General features: G+C 34.6%; 1 protein-coding gene across 1 annotated transcript in view; it reads right to left on the bottom strand.

The window, feature by feature from the left end:
* Positions 1-22,066, bottom strand: part of LOC113064818 (low-density lipoprotein receptor-related protein 1B) — a 207,079-nt gene that overhangs the window by 114,725 nt on the left and 70,288 nt on the right. The window contains exons 15-25 of the mRNA XM_026235763.1: positions 21,058-21,186; positions 19,432-19,572; positions 19,058-19,183; positions 14,469-14,585; positions 11,686-11,766; positions 11,168-11,332; positions 10,865-11,047; positions 7,417-7,617; positions 1,827-2,072; positions 698-895; positions 34-238 (exon numbers count right to left, since the gene is read on the bottom strand). Coding sequence (XP_026091548.1) covers positions 34-238; positions 698-895; positions 1,827-2,072; positions 7,417-7,617; positions 10,865-11,047; positions 11,168-11,332; positions 11,686-11,766; positions 14,469-14,585; positions 19,058-19,183; positions 19,432-19,572; positions 21,058-21,186 — 1,792 coding nt within the window. The remainder of the gene's footprint in view (positions 1-33; positions 239-697; positions 896-1,826; positions 2,073-7,416; positions 7,618-10,864; positions 11,048-11,167; positions 11,333-11,685; positions 11,767-14,468; positions 14,586-19,057; positions 19,184-19,431; positions 19,573-21,057; positions 21,187-22,066) is intronic.

Here is a 22,066-nt window from a genome sequence, read left to right on the forward strand (position 1 = left end):
TGTTAATTTCTACAAATGGATTGAGAAACGTACCCCTGGCCGGGGTCCACAGCGATGGCCCGAGGGTGTTCCATACCCCCGGCGATGAGGGTGGTTCGTAATTCGCCATTTAGTTTAGACACCTCAATCTGGTCCAGGTTACTGTCAATCCAGTAGAGATTTCCCGCTATCCAATCAACAGCAAGGCCTTCTGGAGTGGCTAGACCATGCTGGACCACCACCTCGATTGACGAAACACCTGCCGGGACAACAAACTGCGTTATTTTAAAGGAAGTAAATGGTTGTTAGGTTGTTAGCTGGTCAGTCAAGCTCAAAATTACTTGCATTATGCTATGAAGTGTGTGAAATTTCTCAATATCGACTCATCAATTCTTTTGTGATCTAAGTGTAAATTACTTCACACATTTTGGGAGCTTTTGAAGCTGAAATTATAACACAGTTGGTAGACTGACTTTTTAAGTGTAAAACTAGCTATATAAACACATTTTGTGAGGAAATGGGAGAAGTAGTAAGTTGCACCCAAAAGTAGTTTCTTCCAAAATAATTCCTTGACACAAACTCATGTTTTTTTTTTTCTTCTGCAGTTCTGCATTTTTCAGTCCCACTGTAAATTCCACTGAATCATATTAAAGTCTGTATGGTACAATCAAGTCATAACTGTCATAAATTATGTAAAAAATAAAACTGTTGAACATACCACCTCCCTCTGACAACTTCCCGCGGTAAATTTTGTCCTCTACGACATCGGTCCAATACAGCAGGCTCTGGCTGAAATGGAAATCCAAAGCAATGGTGTTCCTGAGCCCGGGGACCAACAGGCTGTAGTCGCCCCTTTGCAGGTCGATGCGGCGAATTTCGTGTCTGATGGAAAAAATGATGAAAGCCTCAAAAGGATCTACAAAAAGACAGAAAACAATCAGTAAAGAGAACTAGAACGCATGCAGCATAGGACTGTGAAAATATTTAAGCAAGATTAAAGCAAGATTTGTTGGTCCCCTGAAATCACAATTAAAAGGATCTGTGTGTATTTTAGGGAGTGGTTTTATAATAAACTGCTAGATAATTAAACAACATTACTCATTTGTAGACTAAATCGTTAAAAATTGTAAATTAACAAAATATTTTTTATCTCTCAAGTGAAATATTGTTAAGAAACATTACCAAATCATTTTAAAATGAAAAAAAGCTAAATGCTAAGATGTTAAAATAAAATAAAAAGACTTATTTAATAAAATAAATACTAATTAAGTTATAGAGTAGATAAAAACATTCCAAGCTATGAATAATGCAAAAATGTTATGCGGCACACATCTCTACAAGTCTGAGACCGAAGAGGAAACCTTATGTGGACTGCGATATGAAAACTGAGCTGTATGTTTCAGTGAAAGCTTGTTTTTCTTTTTATTAAAACATGTTACCGAGTGCTCTCCGTGCATATCTTCCTTTCCACTCACATAAAGTGCGCGGGAGTCTGAACTCTCTGATAATTCCCAGCCCGCTTTTGCACTCTTGTAAAGTCAAAACGCTAAAATGAAATGCATACATACAACGGATGCATTTTACACCTTAAAACTGACTGCACAATCCTCTCTCCAAAACTAAATATGAATAAACATGCACTGAAAAAAAATAATCTGGCAGCCATTTATCCATGTTATTTACAGCACAGAAATGAAGGGTCATTTGGTTTCCTTGAGGTTAATTGCCTTGCAGTCTGGACTGTTAATCTGGTTTTAACCCTGTTTGAGATCGAACCTCTAATTTTCATGTGAAAAATTCAGATTGTTAACCACAGGCCAACCAAGAATCATCATGCTGTCTTTTACCTGTATCATAACAGCTGTCCCCATCGGGTCCAAGACTCCAGCCTGGATAGCAGGAGCATTTCACAGTATTCTTGTGTTGTTCGCACACTTGGCTGCAGCGTAGGTGCTTGGTACAGTAATCCAGGACTTCGCACGTCCGACCATCCGAACCCAGTTGGAACCCGGCCGGACAGGAACACACGACCCCTTTACCGGGCGCCACAGAGCACTCATGACTGCAGCCGCCCTTTCTCACCGAACACTGGTCTGAGATGGAGAAACAAAACAGGCGTAGGGGGTTAACGTCAGAAAGAAAGGCCGAAACCGTCACTTCAGAAGTAAATAGTAGTATGAGCATATATTATAGCATTAAATGAGCATTAAAAATCAAGCTCCGCCTCAAGATAAACTATTGAGGCATAAAAAGGTTATATCACAACCCCCCCAAAAAAACGTTTTGAACTCTTTGCTTTAGCAGGACGGTGACTATTTAGTAAATTAATGCTAAAATATTAATCCCAGTAAGTATCTGACAACTATAAGCAATGCATAGGTTTGATCTTCCCACAAAAACCGAGGCCACGGAGGGATTCAAGGTAACACCGCCTTGAACAGCAAGGTTTAAATGAAGCGTCTAGCACTGACAGAGGATAATGTATGCATAAACCTCAAGGCAGTCAGATTGGTGGTGGATTTGTGGAGTGAATAAAACTGTGCTAGACACTCAAATGGAAACAACAAAGCACAGGCAGAAGAGATGTGGGGAATAGAAATGGACCATTGATGAGGGGAAAAAGAGCTGGGGAAAGGTATAAAAAGGCAAGTGAAATACATTCAATCAAGCTGGAATATAATCTGAGGCATTGAGGAGTCGTGAGGTCTGAGCGAAGTTACTAATACAGTAGAAAGATTTAAGTATTTTAACAGGGGAATAAAGGATCTTTTTTGGACTGAGAGAAATTGTACATACACAAAACCTGATTTCAGCATCTTGGTTTTGTCACGTTGTTGTTTGACTGAAAACCTCGAAGTCATCATTTCAAATTCAGGATGCGTCCAAACAGATTTAAGACAGATGGATGCAATAAGTTACCTTTTCTTGGGGAAATGCAATTTTGTAATGCATTCATTTTAAAATGCACTTTCCCCAACACAGGAGAGATTTTTCTAGGCATCCAAGACTGTCCAGCTGTGTATGTCAGATCTCATCAAGTTGCATTAAAAACAAACCAGAATTCACAATTCATAGCATAGCGAAGGCCAGCAGGTCCATTCACATGTCTTCTGTAACACTGACAAAAGCAGCCGCAGGGCAAAACCTTGCAATGCCCATTGAGATCAGGAAAGAGCTGTTGATACTTATATAAAGTAAAGAACCAGCTAAGCACTGACAATCTGGTTGAAGCACTTGAGTTGCATACTAACAAAGAACAAAAAAATGGTGACCTATTTCTCTCCAAGATTGACTCTACAAAGCTGGGAACGTGATCTGGAGGCTCATTCATCATGATTAGTCCTATTAAGTGTAGGCCAGGTCTGTTTTAAACAATATTTATCTCACTCAGAAAACTTCTGCAATGTTTCTAGACCACTGGGTTTTGACGATTTTGTATTTATCTTGACCGGGACGAGTGCATTCATCTCTGCCAGCAGCTTTGCAGGATTTGGTTTCAGTCCAGCTTTCATTGTAATGTCCGAGATATTTTAGCAGGACACTGAGCGTGTGCTTAAAGTTAATGGGGATTTGATTGGCCCTTTTAAAATTAAAAGGGACATTAGACTGAAATGTGACGTAAAATGCTCTTTTCAGGCCCCGCTGAACCTGTGCTTGCTGCGATTCGGGCTACAGCTTTCAATGCAGTGCTAACACAAATGACACTATTGTTTCATTAAAGACCAGTGAGAATAGAATAGAATAGAAATAGAATAGAATTAATTTAAAAAAAAATTATTGACCATAAAATAAATATATTTTAAATTAAGTATATTACAAAGAAAAAAAGAAATTAAAATAAATATATTTTAAATATTATTTAATTGTATATTTATTTTTGAGAAGCAAAAGTTAACTAAGATATTAAGAAGTATTTTCTGAAAATATATTTTATTATTATTCTCAGCTTAAATAGCAAAAAAAGAGAAGAGAAAGAGGAAGAGAAATGCTATAATTTACATAATATATATATATATATATATATATATATATATATATATATATATATATATATATATATATATATATATATATTTTTTTTTTTTTTTTTTTTTTTGAGAAGCTAATTCTTGCATTCTTCATTTTCTAAATAAATTATATTTTCAATATTTGTTTTTAACTATTTCTAACTATTTAACTATTTGCCATAGTGATGACTTACACCAAGACACATACAAAAGAAGCTGTCATTGTAGAAAGAGAAAATTTGGCTCGTGCTCCTTTGCTCATTCACAAAGAAAACAACACGTGTACATAAAATTTGGAATTCAGCTGAAAACGCTTTTTGTGAGTGTTTAACACTAAAGCTTTAGCCGTACGTCACTGCAGTCACGTCCCGAGCTCCGAAAACAAAGCATGATCTGAAACACATTGGATTTTAATCAGATTCCACGTTGATAATGCAAATGATACATTAGGACTTGCGTTTACTGACCTAATAAACTCCTTTGGAGTCAAGCAAAATGTCACTGGGCCCACTCATCGTTTTAATCATACACTAGATTTAATTATATCGCATGGACTCGATCTTACTGCTATAGATATTGTACCTCAAAGTGATGATATTACAGACCATTTCCTTGTATCATGCATGCTGCGTATAACTGATATTAACTATATGTCGCAGCGATACCGTCTGGGCAGAACTATTGTTCCAGCCACCAAAGAAAGATTCGCAAATAACCTGCCTGATCTATCTCAACTGCTAATTGTACCCAAAAATACACATGAATTAGACGAAATTACTGACAACATGGGCACTATTTTCTCTAATACATTAGAAGCTGTTGCCCCGATCAAATTGAAAAAAGTTAGAGAAAAACGTACTGTACCATGGTATAACAGTAATATCTCACTCTCTCAAGAAAGTAACTCGTAGTCTTGAACGCAAATGGAGAAAAACTAACTTAGAAGTTTTTAGGATTGCATGGAAAAACAGTATGTCCAGCTATAGACAGGCTCTAAAAACTGCTAGGGCAGAGCATATACACAAACTCATTGAAAATAACCAAAACAATCCAAGGTTTTTATTTAGCACAGTGGCTAAGTTAACAAATTACCAGACGCCACCTGATTCAAATATTCCACCAATATTAAATAGTAATGACTTTATGAATTTCTTCACTGATAAAATAGATAACATTAGAAATACAATAGCGAATGTAGATTCTACAGCATCTAACACTTCAGTTTCATCCATCGCACCCAAAGATAAACTGCAGTGCTTTACAACCATAGGACAGGAAGAGCTAAATAAACTTATCACTGTATCTAAACCAACAACATGTTTATTAGATCCTGTACCCACTAAATTACTGAAAGAGCTGTTACCTGTAGCCGAAGAACCGCTTCTCAATATCATAAACTCGTCGTTATCTTTAGGTCACGTCCCAAAACCATTCAAGCTGGCGGTTATCAAGCCTCTTATTAAGAAACCAAAACTAGATCCTAGTGAACTGGCAAATTATAGGCCTATTTCAATTCTTCCATTTATGTCTAAAATTTTAGAAAAAGTTGTGTCTGCTCAATTGAGCACCTTCCTACATAAAAATGATCTGTATGAAGAATTTTGTTTCTATATTTCGCCACTCCAGTCTGGATCCAGAACACCTGAGAAGAGATGATGCTGACCCTCAGAGGACCTCAGATGATGCTGACCCTGAATCAACAAACAGAACTAACAATTATTGCTAAATGTGTGACTGAATCATATATTAACTTAATTAATAATATTGATAGTTCATCGTCTAGCTGACTACGTCTCGTATTATTATTATTATTATTTTTATTTTTTCTAAAATCCTGTCAAATGTGCACAAACTACTAGCTACTACTAAATATTGTAGAAACATAATTTTCTGTAAAGTTGCTTTGTAACGATTTGTTTTGTAAAAAGCGCTATACAAATAAACTTGAATTGAATTGAAAAGATTTAAACCACATATTGATTCGGTTTGGATATGGTTAGTTACAGTCAGATTCCATGGGGTTTTTGCTACAAACAATTAAACTGATTTGGGTTGGATATTTGCTGCCTATCTGAACAAAACCTAATTGTTTTGGTCGAAAGGAGGAAATAAATTCCCAGTCAAATTTCCTTTCTGACAGACGGAACCTATATCTGATGATATTTCAGCTAAATGTCATATGACTTGGGAGTATGAGAGATACTGAATTTGTTGCGCCATTCCTGATATATTAGATTCATATTTTGTACCGAAAATAAGGTGATTTACAACTAGATGGTGGATAATATACAGAATATATATATATATATATTAGTCTCTTCAGTCATTACTAACTGCAGAAAAGACCTTACAGAGTCTCTTTTCAGCTTTAATCAGTCTGGAGGGGGAAGTGTGTGTGTGTGTGTGTGTGCGTGCGTGCGTGTGTGTGAAAGAGAGAGAGAGAGAGGATGAGGAGGAGCCGATAGATGTAATTGGCTCTAAGCTGATATTCCAGTGCTACCTCATCTCACCTGAGGGAAGAGATCTCTTTCTGAAGCTTTCCTAAATGAACCTTAATACACACTCACTAAAATCCCCCAATCCCCCAAGAGTTGAGTCGAGATGAGAACACACACACACACGTCGTACAAGTAATACAGTAATACAGTAATATTATTATTATTATTATTATTATTATTATTAATAATAATAATAATAATAATAATAATTAACAAATACATTATTAAATATATATTATAATATAATAATAAAATGTATTACTATCTCAAATAATAATAGAATGCATAGAATATTGTGCTTGTATATTATTACATATTGAATATTATTATTTTTTTGCTACAATTTAAGTCAAAATTAAGGTAAAAATTGATTCAGACATTGTACAATTATTTATTTATTTTTTTAAATTTTTAAATGTATGTTTAATTTATGTTTAGATTATATTTATGGAGACCGAAAGCGATTTTAAAAACACATCTAAACAATTGGGACTATTTTGCATTACAAATGTAACCACTTCTCTTGTAAAATTATTTTAAATCATGTTCATTTAAATAACATCAAGATAAATGAAAATAAATGATTAATTATTTTATTTTTCTTACAAAAGTATATATTTATTGATTTACTCTGAGGCATCAGAGTATCTATTGTAACAGATCTATAAAACGGGGAAAAAAAAGGGATATAAAAAAATATAATCTATAAATACCTAGGCCAATGTTTAACAGTACAGCCCTTAAACAACAGAGAATTATTGGTTCAAAACAATGTCATTCAATGCCCATCTCTAACCTTAAGCTTCACCTGAAATCTGATTGGTTGATAGAAATGTTGTTCCAGTGAGGAAGCTGATTCATGAACGCATCAACATCACATTAAACCTTATATCACCATCATGATCACTAACAAACTACATCCCATGACCCACCACAGTACGGTCCCTCGTCGGAATGGTCCGCGCAGTCCCTCCAACCGTTACATATTCGCTCTGGCGGGAGGCACACAGACGTGTCATTGCCACAGGGAAACTTCGGAGGCTTACAGACGGACACTTCACACCCCTCCTCATCCGACTGGTCCTCGCAGTCGATGTCTCCGTCGCACACCCAGTCCATACTAATGCATTTCCCTATGCATGAGAAAACAAATGTTTTACAAAGGACTTTTTTAACATCATTAGCTTTCTGCAAAACTATCTGCTTTCTGCATACTTTTTCTTTAACCAGAAAACTCTAGCCTATCTGTGATATGGCATATTATTTCCCATAGGGCTACATACAGTTTCACAGTGCTTGTTGGTCCTTGTTGTTTGCTGTATCATTGGCAATAATGGGGTACATAATCTTTGTTAGCTGTTAGCGTTAGGACTGACGGTTTCATAGCCATTTTTATTTAAATACCCTTTTCCAATTTAATAGGAGACCTGAGTTTCTCTGTACAGTTTCATACAGAATCCTTATCGGTTCTTCTTAATGGTGTACTGAATAACCTAAGGTGTTTTGAATTTTTTCTTTCTTTTTTTTTTCCATGTATGTGAGTATGAGACAAGTCATTAGCGGTTCCCTCATTATCTCTCCAGACATGTCCTTTAAGAAGGTGAAACGGGGCGATGAGTACATAAATTACTTTTGTGTATCTTCCGAGACCAAATAGTGTCTTCATGTTCATTAGACTTTCACCAAGACTTCGCTTAATCAGATTTTAATTCACTTTACCTTGGGTTTTACAGAAACTTTGTTTAGCTAGGTCTCTGTACTACCTGAATTTATATCCTTACCATGCTAGATTAAAAAGGCTAAAATTTAAATCTACTCCATGTTTATAAAAGGTCTGAGGAAATAAAACATTCTGACACTTGTTCTACAGTTTCTAGCTGTTCGGTTTTCAGTCCTACAACTGGGAGAGAATTAGCACTTTCGCTAACAGCTCCACTCAGGGATGACTAATGGCTTTACAACAGCGGTTTTAGATTTAAGAATAAAATAAGCTTTGTGACTTCCAGGTTTTTATCCACAGTATAAAATTATACACAGTGACACCTCAAATGTGAAACGTTATGTGCTTTTTATTTGCTAAAGTAAACATGCTATCAAGTTGCTAGTGAGAGCAGGCAACACAAAATGAATAAGGAGGTGTTCAGACAGGACGTTTTCTGTAGGTTAGTGATAGGCTTATGATTAATGATATGGACATAAAATATATTTACTTCTCGCTGAAAAAAAAAAAAACCTGCTTATAAACCAGCCTGTGTTGGTTTTTAGCCTTTCTAACTTCCGTATTTTCCGGACTATAAGTCGCACTTTTTTTCATAGTTTGGCTGGTCCTGTGACTTATAGTCAGGTGCGACTTATTTAACAAAATTAATTTGACATGAACTGAGAGAAATGAACTAAGAGAAATTAACCAAGAGAAAACATTACCGTCTACAGCTGTGAGAGGGCGCTCTATGCTGCTCAGTGCTCCTGTAGTCTACACTGAAGACACATAGCGCCCTCTTGTGGCTGTAGACAGTAATGTTTTCTCTTGGTTCTAAATAAATGCGACCTATTGTCCAGTGCGACTTATAGATGTTTTTTTCCTCATCATGACGTATTTTTGGACTGATGCGACTTATACTCAGGTGCGACTTATAGACCGAAAAATACGGTAGTCAAGTTGGTGTTAGCTAGATAGCTAGTTGGTCATCCAGGATAATAAGTGCCCAAAAACCACAGAAAAACCAACTAAAAGACGTGCCTGAGAGACCACAAAAGACAGGAAACCATTTGAGGTTGGTTTACGATGTTTTCAGCAGGCTTGGGTACAAGAATGCAATGTCTTTAAGCTTTATTTATAAGTTTAGGCTGGTTTAAGATGATTCAGGTTTGGGGGGCACAATAATGCAATCCCTGCTGATTTTTTTATTTATTTTTATAAATAAATAAATAAATACATAAATAATCTAAAACCAGCCTGCAACCAGTTATGACCAGTGTTTGGAATAACACCCTTTAAAAGAATGTCGTTAAGTAACGACGTTATTTTTTCAGTAACCGGGTAATCTAACTAATTACTTTTCCCGCCGTAACAACGCCTTTAACATTGCTTGACGTTAAATGCGGTGCGTTACTATGCATTGATTTAATAAACTATGTAATCCGAACGCACCCCTGGCTCAAACACAGAGTGAGGAGGTGGGTTAATTGATAACGAGATAAGCGATTATGATTGGCTAAGGCAGAGTCATGTGTTTCATGGTAGCCAATCAGAGCGATTGTTTTTACAACACATTTTTTTTTACACACATCTACAAAGCTAGTGGCCAAAAACACTTTTCTTACAAAGATAATACTTGAAGTGCAGGATAAAACTCTTGCTGTCTGTTGACGTGCAATAAATATAGAAAAGTTATTTACGAACACCTGTCTGTTCTACTCATTTCAACTTACTTGTGAAAACTGCTAAAAAAAACAATACACATTCTTTGACATATAGCAACTTTTTTTTTTTTTTTACAGTAACACAAATAGGTACTTTCCCTGGTAACAACTTACTTTTATTATAGAGTAATTCAGTTACTAACTCAGTTACTTTTTGGAACAAGTAGTGAGTAACTATAACTAATTACTTTTTTAAAGTAACGTTCCCAACAGTAGTTATGACCAGGCTGGAAGACCAGCTAAAACAGCTTATGCTGGCTTGGTTATTTAAATAGACATGTCTGTGAGACTAAGACCAGGAAACCATTTCATTTGGGAAAAAATATCCATGTTGATTCCCTGGCATTAATTTGTTTAATTAAACTTCATATTACATAATTATTGTAATTACACATTTTAGTTGATTGACAGCCCTTATGTATATTACCTCACAAATTGAAGTAGGTCTCTTTTTTTATCCCTTAAAAGTTCCTCTCAGAAACCAGCTTTTTTTAAAGTGGCAAATGCTCCACTTCCCAACCTCTATCTTTTGAAGTTCAACATCGCAGATCAATTCACATGCACACATTCACCCTCAAACACACACTAACACAAATACAATTCCACCTGAACCTGACTCACAAGGGTAATAAAATATTCCCCGTCTGCCTCAATCAGAACAAAACGATGCATCTTAAACATGATTAATTCAGTCTAGAGGGAAGCAAAGCAATAATCAATGGCCTTTTGGAAGTGACTTTTCACATCACAATCCCATTTTCAGAGAAATAACAGTAATGCAATAAAATTTGAATGAGGGCTGATTCATCACGCCACCCCAGGCCACACAATCAATCGATTAATGATCATATTTACGAGCCTCTTCACCCAGTAATGACGTTATAAAGAATTTTCCAAAGGATGAAAGTTGATTATGTAATGTGATAATGTGACTATGTAATGGATGTTGCTTTCTACCTGAGACCTTGCAGGTGAACTTTGCCTTGGGGTCACACATTCTCTTGGCTCCCTCACAGGCGAATTCATCGCTACCGTCCTCACAGTCTTTGTCTCCGTCACAGCGCCATATTTCGGGAACGCAGGTGCCGTCGCCACGGCAGTGGAACTCTTTCTCGCTGCAGTCGTTAACGGCGGAGAGCGCTGATGGTAGAAAAAGATTCTTGTTGATTAAAGTTTTAGTGGATACCAATGTTGACATTTTGAAGGTGGAAGACTTTAGTTTTAGGTCAGTGTTTCTGTGTTTTGTGCTATCATGAGCACCTGTCCTGGAGCAGGTGGCGTTCTCGTCACTGAGGTCACCGCAGTCGTCGTCCCCGTCACACATCCAGTGCTCAGGGATGCACTTCCCACTGGAGCACTGAAACTGAGCCACCGAACAGGCATGAACGCAGCCCACCTCATCACTGCCATCCCCACAGTCATCCTCTAGAGAGAGAAAGAAAGAAAGAAAGAAAGAAAGAAAGAAAGAAAGAAAGAAAGAAAGAAAGAAAGAGAGAAAGAAAGAAAGAAAGAAATCAATGACAGTAAGACGGGTAGGAAAATTAAATTAAAGGAAGAAGGGAAGGAAGGAAGGAAAACAGTAGTTAAGGAGAGTACAAGGGAAATAAGTAAGGACAGATGGAAGAAATGTGAGGAAAACAGGAAGCAGGACAACTAAAACAACAGTGGGATCAACCACATTATATTTCCTTCACATTAGATTAAGTTTTTCCTTTTCTTTTCTATTACCTGGATATAAAGTAAAAAATCCATTCAGATCTTAATTCACTTTAGCTCACCGGAATCACAGTGCCATTTCACACTGATGCATCTCCCATTAGTACAGCCGAACTGGGTCAGCGGTTCACAAGTTGGGAAATCTACGGAGGACAAGAACAACAACAAAATCAACGCAGTGAAGGGCAAAGTACACTCCCCTTCAAACTTTACTCAACTTCACAAGTCAACATTTGGTTCATGCCAGAAGAAAATGTGAAAAGAATAATAAAAGCATAGATTACGTCTTCGACTAACAACTCTTCACCGCCAAGAAAAACAAATGTTGAGTTTGTTTCTGCTGAACTTTGCACCATCTGTCGTATCTCTCAAGAGACAGAAGCACTAACCTGCCTCATGCGCCTTTCAAAATAAACCAACAGCGGTGTCTTAATAGCGTCGCACCACCTTTAAAAATTAAACATTAGAAAAGACATTCTCTGGTTACTGACAGGAAATATGTGGCAAACTGACATCTGCTCGTGATACGGAGAAAGCGAGCAGCCGTGCGACGCCGTGCTCTGACTCTACTGCAAACGGGGCAACCCTCAACATTTCTCTGAAGACGCGTGGTCGGCTTTCCAGTGCCAACTTGATTTTGATTTAAGGAAGCCAAGCATAAACTTTAATTACTCCATACGTGGCTCGTGTGAGACCCTGGAACGGTACCTGAGGAAATTTGAACATTAATAAGATGCGACGACTAACAGAGGAGAAAGCTTTAAACACACACTCCATCCCTCAGAGGAAGAGAGTTAGAGATCTGCTGGTATTTCTCATCTCTCATTTCCACGAGCTGAACGGTTCTGTCGCAGACGGCGCGAGCTGTCACAATGGGTTTATAGAAGCCATGGAGCACTGAGATATTAAATGCATGGTAATAAGCAGCATAATATAATGAAAAGGCATTCACTGTGTGTGTGTATATATATATATATATATATATATATATATATATATATATATATATATATATATATATATATAGGTCTCTGTACTATATATATAGTATATATATATATATATATATATATATATATATATATGCAAATTAATGCTAAACTGTACTAAAAGAATGTTGATCTTGATTTTGATCTTAGAAATGATTATTTGGATCATGAAAATATTATTCAAAAAAAATAATAATAATAATAATAAATAAAAATAAAAGCTTTTACTGACACCAGACCCAGCAAAGGATTTATATTTGAATTTTTTTTTATAATAATTTAATGATATATTTGGGGGACCCGAATGGGTACTTTGGTATGATGTCTATTTATTGTATATAAAAACAGATATTTAAAACTTTTGAGATTGTATTATTGGTATTTATTTGTATGTACTGTATATTTCCTTTGTGTAGTTACACATGGATTATTCTGGATGATTTACAAATGTATTTTCTGTGTTTGGTTATATGTTTTGATATATATATATATATATATATATATATATATATATATATATATATATATATATATATATATATATATATATATATATATATAGATGTTTATATATATATACATATCCGAAAACGTTCTGCACCCTAGCACATTTGAACTTTTTTGTAAAAAATGTTTTTTTTTTTTTTTTTTATTATTATTTTTTACCTCTGAGCAATTCATGTAATTAGCCTTGTTGGTTTAATGTGAGAAATATGTTGCCACAGAGTTCTGGGAAAACTTACTTTGTATGTATTGCAGACACTCATTGAGGTAAAAGTAGTTAAATTACATTTCTTTAGTTAAGAGTTACAGTAAGTTTGATTTATATTTGAATTGCTTGGTAAACAAAACAAATGATCTTGTTTTATTTACTTTTCAAGCCCAATTTTTGCTTGCATTTGGTATCTGTCAAGTGATCATTTTGACCTTGGAAATGCACTGAAGTTCTTTTAACCTTGATTGCACCAGGCTATGAGCTAATGAGTAAAGATTTTATAAAGAATAGAAAAATATATATTAAGGATGGATGGATGGATGGACGGACAGATAGATTTTACCATGACTTTTCTTTGAGATTCTATGTTACATGTACTCAACAGAATGGCTGCCATGCAACAAAAGAAAGTTTATAACTCTGCTCATCCACTGAAACATTTTCAATTTAGAATGCAGAAAACCGTCCAATGGGGTCACAGATCAGATGCGATCATGACAGCAGCAGGTCACCTTCACAGCTCAAATCAAAGCAGTTTGGTGGGAACGGAGTGTGCGACCTCCTCGCACAAAAACATCAAAAGATATCAAAGAGGCAACAACAGAGGAAATATGAAAACAGATCATGCCTTTTTCTTTGTTTGTGTTAGGATGCTACAGAAAACACTTCAGATCTATGGTATCGTTTTGTCTGGGTTCTCAATAGCATGTCTATTGTAGTTAAAAGCCTCAGGCCATCAGATTAAACTGAACTCAAAACAGCACATCTGACCTTGAACAAGGTTTCTTCTGTTTTGTAAAACTACAATGGGTTTCATTCATGAACAGATGATGTATTTCTCTGTAAATCATTTGTAAAACGACACGTGTTCAGTGCAATGATTTTTACATAAACATAAAAAGCAGAATCTAATTCTGATGAAACCCTTAAAAATCAAACACAAGCAAAAGATGTACTTTTTATTTTTATTTTTAATGTTTCAATGCAATTAGCTATTAATGACATGCTCAAAGTATATAATAAGATAAAATACCATACTACGGCTTGATAAGAAGATTCTAATTGAAATATACAGAGGCTTGACGATGAAAGAGACCAGAAAAATTATGATAGCAAAGATAGAAGAACTTCAAAGACACACCACATGTCGAAGACTCATCTGACTGATCCCCGCAGTCATCATCACGGTCACAGCGCCAGTTCGCCGGGATGCAGCGTCCATTCTCGCAGGGAAACTGGCCCGGCTGGCAGGTTTGGGCTGTGGGAAGCAAAAACACGGATATAAAATCACACCTGAATGGATGCTCGTTCAATCTCACTCCTGAATCTTGTATAAAAACCCAAGTAAGGTCATCAGAGTGTTGAAAAAGTTTGTTTGCAGATTTATATTTGTATTTAATAAAAGACGAAACAATGATTTTAATAATTATTTTAGAACGTTTTTGAGAAATAACAATATGAAATCTTATAATAATTAATAATTTATATAATAACTATTATTATTATTTTTCTTTTTTTTTATAAAAGTAGGGTTTAAAAGTCTGAGAAACTTGTGGTCTTTATTTAAATGTAATATAAAACTTTTCATTCTAAATTACATTGTCATCATAACTATGAATATAAACCTCAAATAAAATCTGATACATTTTAATATTTTTTTTCTTGAACACTTTCTAAAATAAAATTATGAGAGCACTAGTAAAAATACTTGATCTAATTTAGCAAAAAAATTTATGACAAATTGTATTATTACCATGTCACTGAGTAATATATTATTTAAGAAAATAATTCAAATGTCTCAGAGCACTAATAAAAATACTTATATTCTTTTTAACTTTTTTATTTATTTATACAAAACAACATATACCATGAGTAAAACTTTAAAAGATGCTTTAAAAAAATTATTATCTAAAATATTTCTAAATTATATATTAATAATGTATTTTTTAGAAAATAAATCACAGATTTTCGATGTAATCTCACACGTTTGGACAGTAAAGTATTTCATTTTTCTTCCATGCTTGAAAAATCATCAGGATTAGTTTTCAGCTTCTCCAGGTGTGTATCCAATCTCAGCCGTGATATCGAGTAAACACTTTAAGAGATAAACCCCTAAGTCCATGACATCCTATATTACAGTTTGTTTCTTTCCTATGGGACTTATATAATGGGTGTAGTGTTTAAAATGTGTTTTATATCAACGTCCGGTGCCTATGAACAGGAATTAAGCATGTTATAAAGACACGGATATGGAGAATATGGAACCCAATGGGTAAACCCCTTAGCGGGATTTAAAGTTCTCTCTCAGTGTGTTAAACTGATGAGACAACTTTCAAACTTTGCACCGTAGATGGGAACACACGGTGAACATAAAGAAACTGTTAAGTGTGGTTGAACTGTAATAGTTATTGATCACAGCATAAAAAAAAAGTTTTACAAAAGAACTAAAATTGATCTGTAAAGTGTTTTGAAGGCCAAAGTTAACTGTTTTCGCTCATGAATAAAGGATGTTCAGATGGAGGTCAGGTATGTGGCCCTCGAGGCATTAATTACTGAACAAACCTTGGTCACGATCTGACAAAGGAGACTATAAAAAAAGTTAGCTGATGCTTTAGCAGAACCACTTGTGGTCAAAGAAGGAAATGGTGTAGGACAAAACAGTATTCATAGTTGGAGAAAGAAGTCGAGTCTGCTCGGATTTGAGACATAAAAGGGCAGCTCGAACATGAACAGAACAACATGAGAGTGAGGAAATACATTTTATATATATATTATATATATATTTTTTTTTTTGTTAACATGAATAATAATAATAATAATAATAATTCTTAAATATAAAAAGTAGGGTCCAATAGTTAGAGACCACTAGTAAAAATATTACTTTTTTTTTCTAATTTAATATTAACATTTATTAAAAAATTCCATTGAATTCACCGCAACAATTTATAAAAAACCAAAAAAAAAAAAACCAAAAACAAACATGACAATATATTTTTTTTCCTTAAACACATTCTAAAAGAATTTACAGCGAAGCTTTAATGACAAAAATTCTAAAACACAGAAAATTTTTAAATAGTGTGTAATATATTAAAGTATTTGATTAAGTAAAACAGGGCCAAGTAAAAATTAAATACAACAAATACAAAACAATATTATTAATAAACTAATAAAACAATTTATGATTATGAAACAATAAAAAAGTAACATTTGGTTTATTATTGATTTTCATTATTATTATTTTTCATAAACACAATACATACTAATTGTGGGAGAAATATTAAGTCAGGTCTCCTCAGACTTTCAATCTCTGTAAAAGAGCAGCTCAAACATTCCCCAAAATATCTGTTTTAATGTTTGATGCAATTATAAATCAACATTCGAGTGAGGAAATGAAAACTGAATTTTTATATTTGGTTAACCTATACTTTCTAATCAATGACTGAAAACCAAAAATATAAAAGAGTCTCTATTTCTAGAAATCGTCCAATGTTGCTGCAAAAGGACTGCAGGTGTTTCAATAGCCTTTGAAGGTCAGGTTGTGCTGTTTTTTGAAGATTTGAATGAAGGCAAGCAAACTGGAACACACAGGCGAACAGGTGCAGATTTTAATTTTGACAGAGTAACAGCCCAGAAGTTTGGTTGTTTACCGATTTTATGCATATTGCTGTAACAGGATAAAATATGAAACAAGCACAGTGTGTTGATATGAATGAATGATATGTCAGTTGGCGAGAATAACTAGTTTGTCATAGTTTAGCTTTGCTTGAAGTTTGTTTTGCGTCTCATTTCTACTGATATTGTCATTAAACTTTCAGATTTTTCAGTATGTGTATTTTGAATCCTGCTAATGAGAATGTTTCCATCTGAGCGTCATCTTGGGAGTCTTGCCAAAAAGTCAGTGTTGTGTCTTAATGATCTATCTGTCTTTAGAGGGTGTGAAATGTGTGAAACCTTTTTATTCTATTTAGACTATTCTAGTCAAGAGCTATTTAATTACAGAAAGAGTTAGGCTTTTTTCCCTCCTTGTCTTCTCAGACGATTAATTAGTTCCCTCAAGATATTATTTTGAAATTCCAGGTTTGAAAGTGACCTTGTACTGACCTTGTACTTGCTTAAAAAGCCCAAACGGAGTTCAAATAAAAAATAATCTAAAAACGTGAGCATTTACTTTGACATATATATTATATATATATATATATATATATATATATATATATATATATATGAGATAAAAAATAATTTAAAAAATCATAATTTCATTACCGGTAAATATTTCATATAATATAATATAATATAATATAATATAATATAATATAATATAATATAATATAATATAATATAATATAATATAATATAATATAATATAATATAATATAATCTTAGTTATAATTATTAATTTATTGTATGTTATAGTTATAAATGATTTTGATATATTAAAATTTTAGATTTTTAAATACTATTTTGTATAAACAAATTCATTTTCATTACAAATAGCATATGACAGCTATAACTTAAATCAAATGGTAATAAAATAAAATATTGTATTATAAAGTCACAATATATATTTTATTAATTATGCATTTAGCAGACACTTTTATCCAAAGCGCCTTATAGTGCATTCAGCCTATACTTTTTTTTTTTTTACTAGTATGTGTGTTCCCTGGGAATTGAACCCACAACCTTTTGTAAATAATATTTAAATACTATATTTGTGTTTTTTTCAACCTTGATATGTTAAGCATAATATAATATAATACAATATAATCTAGTACTTTAATTAAAAATATATTATATATATTATTTTTTTTTTTTTCAGTCAATTAAACATAAATATATAAATCAACCTGAAAAAAATAAATCGTATTAAAATGATATACAATCCTAAATTTTCTTCTGACAGGTAAGACAACTGTAAATTACAAGCTGGCCTGCACTCCTATCCCCCGTCCTACACTCCCAAACACTTGTCATTGATTTTCTCCAAATTCTTCTTTTAGAGATTAGATCAGAAAATTCTATTACCCACAAAGGGGAAGTTTGTCTGTAGGCTATCTAAACTAAATCGACCGCTGACTGTTGGCAGAATGTGTGAAATCTGTCTCCAGCCCTTTAAGCATGTGGTACAATACAGCCCCAACAAAACAATGTGGCTTAAACACAGCATCTTTACTGCGATATTGATGTTTTGGATCATGTATTTATCCCAATCTCAGGAAAACCCCCGAGGGAGGAGACAGCTCGTACAATAGATGATGTCTTCTAGAGATTTAGACCGCAGGATATGGTTCAATCTAAAAGTAAATTAGATGCCGGTCCCGTCCAGGAGGTGTAAACTTGACTGACTCTGTCTTTCGCAACTGGCGACCCAAAGCGAGATGAGGAAAGGCTCACTAAGGACTCAAGCTCACTGGGCCGAAACAGATGTGTGTCATGTGTAAATCCTACCAAGTGCATAATGAATTACGCGGACAAACCTAGTTTCGTTTCCGACTGGTGGGAAAGTGTGACACGTGGGCTCGTACCGGTGGGAAATTATACAGGAGGGTGTCATGTAAGACGACTTCTCCTCTCAAAGCAACGTATTCTCCGATGGCGCTAGCTTTGAACGCGCGTAGCCTACAGCGAGTAACGTGTCTCTCAGTGCTGGGGCTGGTTGGCGAGGTTGTTCCGGATGGCTGGGTGCATACACGGCGCCGTCCATGTAGGACAGGGCTCCAGAGTGAAGCTCACCTGAGCAGGTGCGATTGGACTCATCCTCGTTGCTGCCGCAATCGTCGGTGCCATCACACAGCCATCTCTTCGGGATACAGCGGTTGTTCAGGCATTTAAATTGGTCCGCTGGGCAGCTGCGATTAGCTGAGGAGAAACAAATGGCCTGTCAATTGGGAACACAAATTCATCTGAAAGCTTCTGGGTGTCCAAAAGCTTCGCAATCAATCTGATTGGCATATTAACATACCGAGTGTACCGTGTGGTATACAATGCAATGTGGTTTTCTACAGTGTACAGATTATGAAGTAGGCATTACTCTAGTTTTTCATTGTGGACACAGCCTTTGTTTCTGTAGGTTCGGGGTTGGACCACAAAAGTGAGGGAAGACCTACAGCAGAGGTGTGGATCTTCATCGCTGCCGTCTGAGCAGTCTTCATCTCCATCACATTTCCATGAGAGCTGAATGCAGCGCTGGTTCTGGCACTGAAACTCCGCTGGGCCGCAGCGCTTTGTCTTAGTGACCTCGGATGAGGCTGGAAAGAGCAGGAACAAGATGTTAGTGAAAGAACACACACAAACACTCTACTACCTGTCTCTTATACACAAACACACACCAGGGTTATTATTGTTAAACTATTATTGTTAACTAAAACCAAAACCATAAAAAAAGCTTTTTATTGATTGAAATGAAATAAACAGTAACTCTAATGAAACAGCATTCTAATAGAATAAAATATAATAAAATACATCAAACTTGTTTTATTCCAGGTAAAAAAATTTTTTGTGAAGTACTGAAATAACTAAAACTAAAAAGTAAAACTTAAATACATAAATACTTACTTTAAAAAGCTCGTAAAAATGACAAAAAAAAACTAAATTGCTAAAACTTTAAGTAAAATTTAAATGAAAACAGAAAATATAAATGATTCAAAATATTAACAAACCTATCGAATTATGCTAAGATAACACTTATATAAACACACACCAATACCAAATTTGAATTGAGGTTTTTTTATTTATGTATCATTATTATTAGGCCATTATTATTATTATTATTATTATTATTATTATTATTATTATTATTATTATTATTAGGCCATTAGTTAAATTTAAGATAAAAAATAAATACAATACAATACAAATTATCGGCATAAAAATAAGTTATGCTTACAAAACGTTAAAACAAAACGTTTTTTTTTTAAAGACACACCCCTTAAAATAGTGACGTACCTAAATGTCTTAATTTAACTTAAAAAAAAAAAAAAAAAAAAAAAAAAAATTATATATATATATATATATATATATATATATATATATATATATATTGTTTTTAAGGTTATGTCACATTAACTTAACTTAGCATCTTATTGTTACATTTCTCAGAATTATAATTTAGTAAATTTTACTTCCTGTGATACCAATTCAACTTCCTGTGTCGCGTGGTCTATAGATACCAAATTCCAACTTAAGTATAAAAAGTGGCCTGTTGTTTAGTTTTTAATTATGCTTAAACCAAGCACACGCATTCACTGCATATTAACAATGACACATAAAATAAAAAGTTAGCAGAACAGGAAGTCGTTTGTGCGGTAATTTGAAACCACATGAGTTTACAGTGGATTTAAGCCCAAGCCTCAAGCAAACACAAACGCTGTTGCAGCCAAACCACTGGTTGAGCGAAAACATTTTCATCCCCCACTGGAAATGGAAATCAATGGACATATTCAACATAAACATATCACATCTGTTGTCATGTTTCCCACAAACCGCCAACATTATTGACTAGCCTGTGGGTGCCATTATAAAATCTGCATATTCTGTTATACCATACCGGCATCACTAAAAAAAGATTTGTTAAAAATGACCCATTTGTAATAACAATCAATTACTTCTAACCAGACATGATGCAACAAGCTTCCAGTGGCCAGTATTTTTTCTGTCGCTTCTATTGTGCAAATTATTGCTTATATATCATATTATGCCTGGTAAATGATAACAAATGACTAATGGAAGCTTACATGAACAGGTGACGTTGTCTTTCTCCAGATGTTGGCCATCTGCGCAGGTGCACACGCGGCCTGCAGGTGTAGCAAGGCATAGAGCCGAAAGGCTGCAGCCACCGTGATTTGCTGAACATTGGTTATTACCTGAGGAAAAATGCACGACGATGAAAGAAACAAAAGATAAATGTGATATTTAATGCACTTTGGAGACAATATAGACGATGGAATGTGTCAAATAAACTATAATATCCATAGCTTCCAGTCATTTAAGTAATTAGTATAAGCTACCAACAAAAACGAAATAGACAGACTACAGTAAATTAAAGATACTTAGAGGCCGCAGTGCGTAAGTTTTGCCTCTTTGTAGCCATCTATGTTTGAAAATCTGTAATTGTAGATCCTTGCAGAATTATGTTCATTTCAGAATCATGTGTGTGTGTGTGTGTGCGTGTGTGTGTTTGTGTTTTATAACAAATTAGCAAGGAACAAGATCATGAGCATTGAACTAAATGCCTGACCATAGACTTCCACTAACTGCATGTCCAAACACTCCAAATGAACATTAATAAAAAAATAAATAAATGGAAATAGCTCTCCCAGTGAAGTCCAGCATCCGGAGAGGACATGAAATGACATGCACAGAGTCTATTGTACAATGAATATTGAATATCTTTGCTCTATTAAAATCAATGATACAAGTATCTAGCATTAACTCCCAGTGAAGAAAGACACCAGTTGGACTCTACAGGACATGTGTCCACTGAATCATCTGCAGAGATCCATGTGGATTAAAGCAGATCACATTAATTGAACAAACAGTGCATTTCGCTTTTAGTCGCTAAAATATAATAAAATGCATTGAGTGTAAATTACCATATAAATCATCGGTACATAGATAAACATGTCATTTGTGCATTTAAATGAAATTTTAGGAGGAGAATTGCTCCAGTCACATAGCAGATAAAGTTTTTTTTTTTTTTTTGCATTTCAGAATGCAATTACAGCGAAAAACAAAACCATTCAG

Source organism: Carassius auratus, chromosome 47 (assembly GCF_003368295.1).
Source record: "Carassius auratus strain Wakin chromosome 47, ASM336829v1, whole genome shotgun sequence".
Classification (NCBI taxonomy): domain Eukaryota; kingdom Metazoa; phylum Chordata; class Actinopteri; order Cypriniformes; family Cyprinidae; genus Carassius; species Carassius auratus.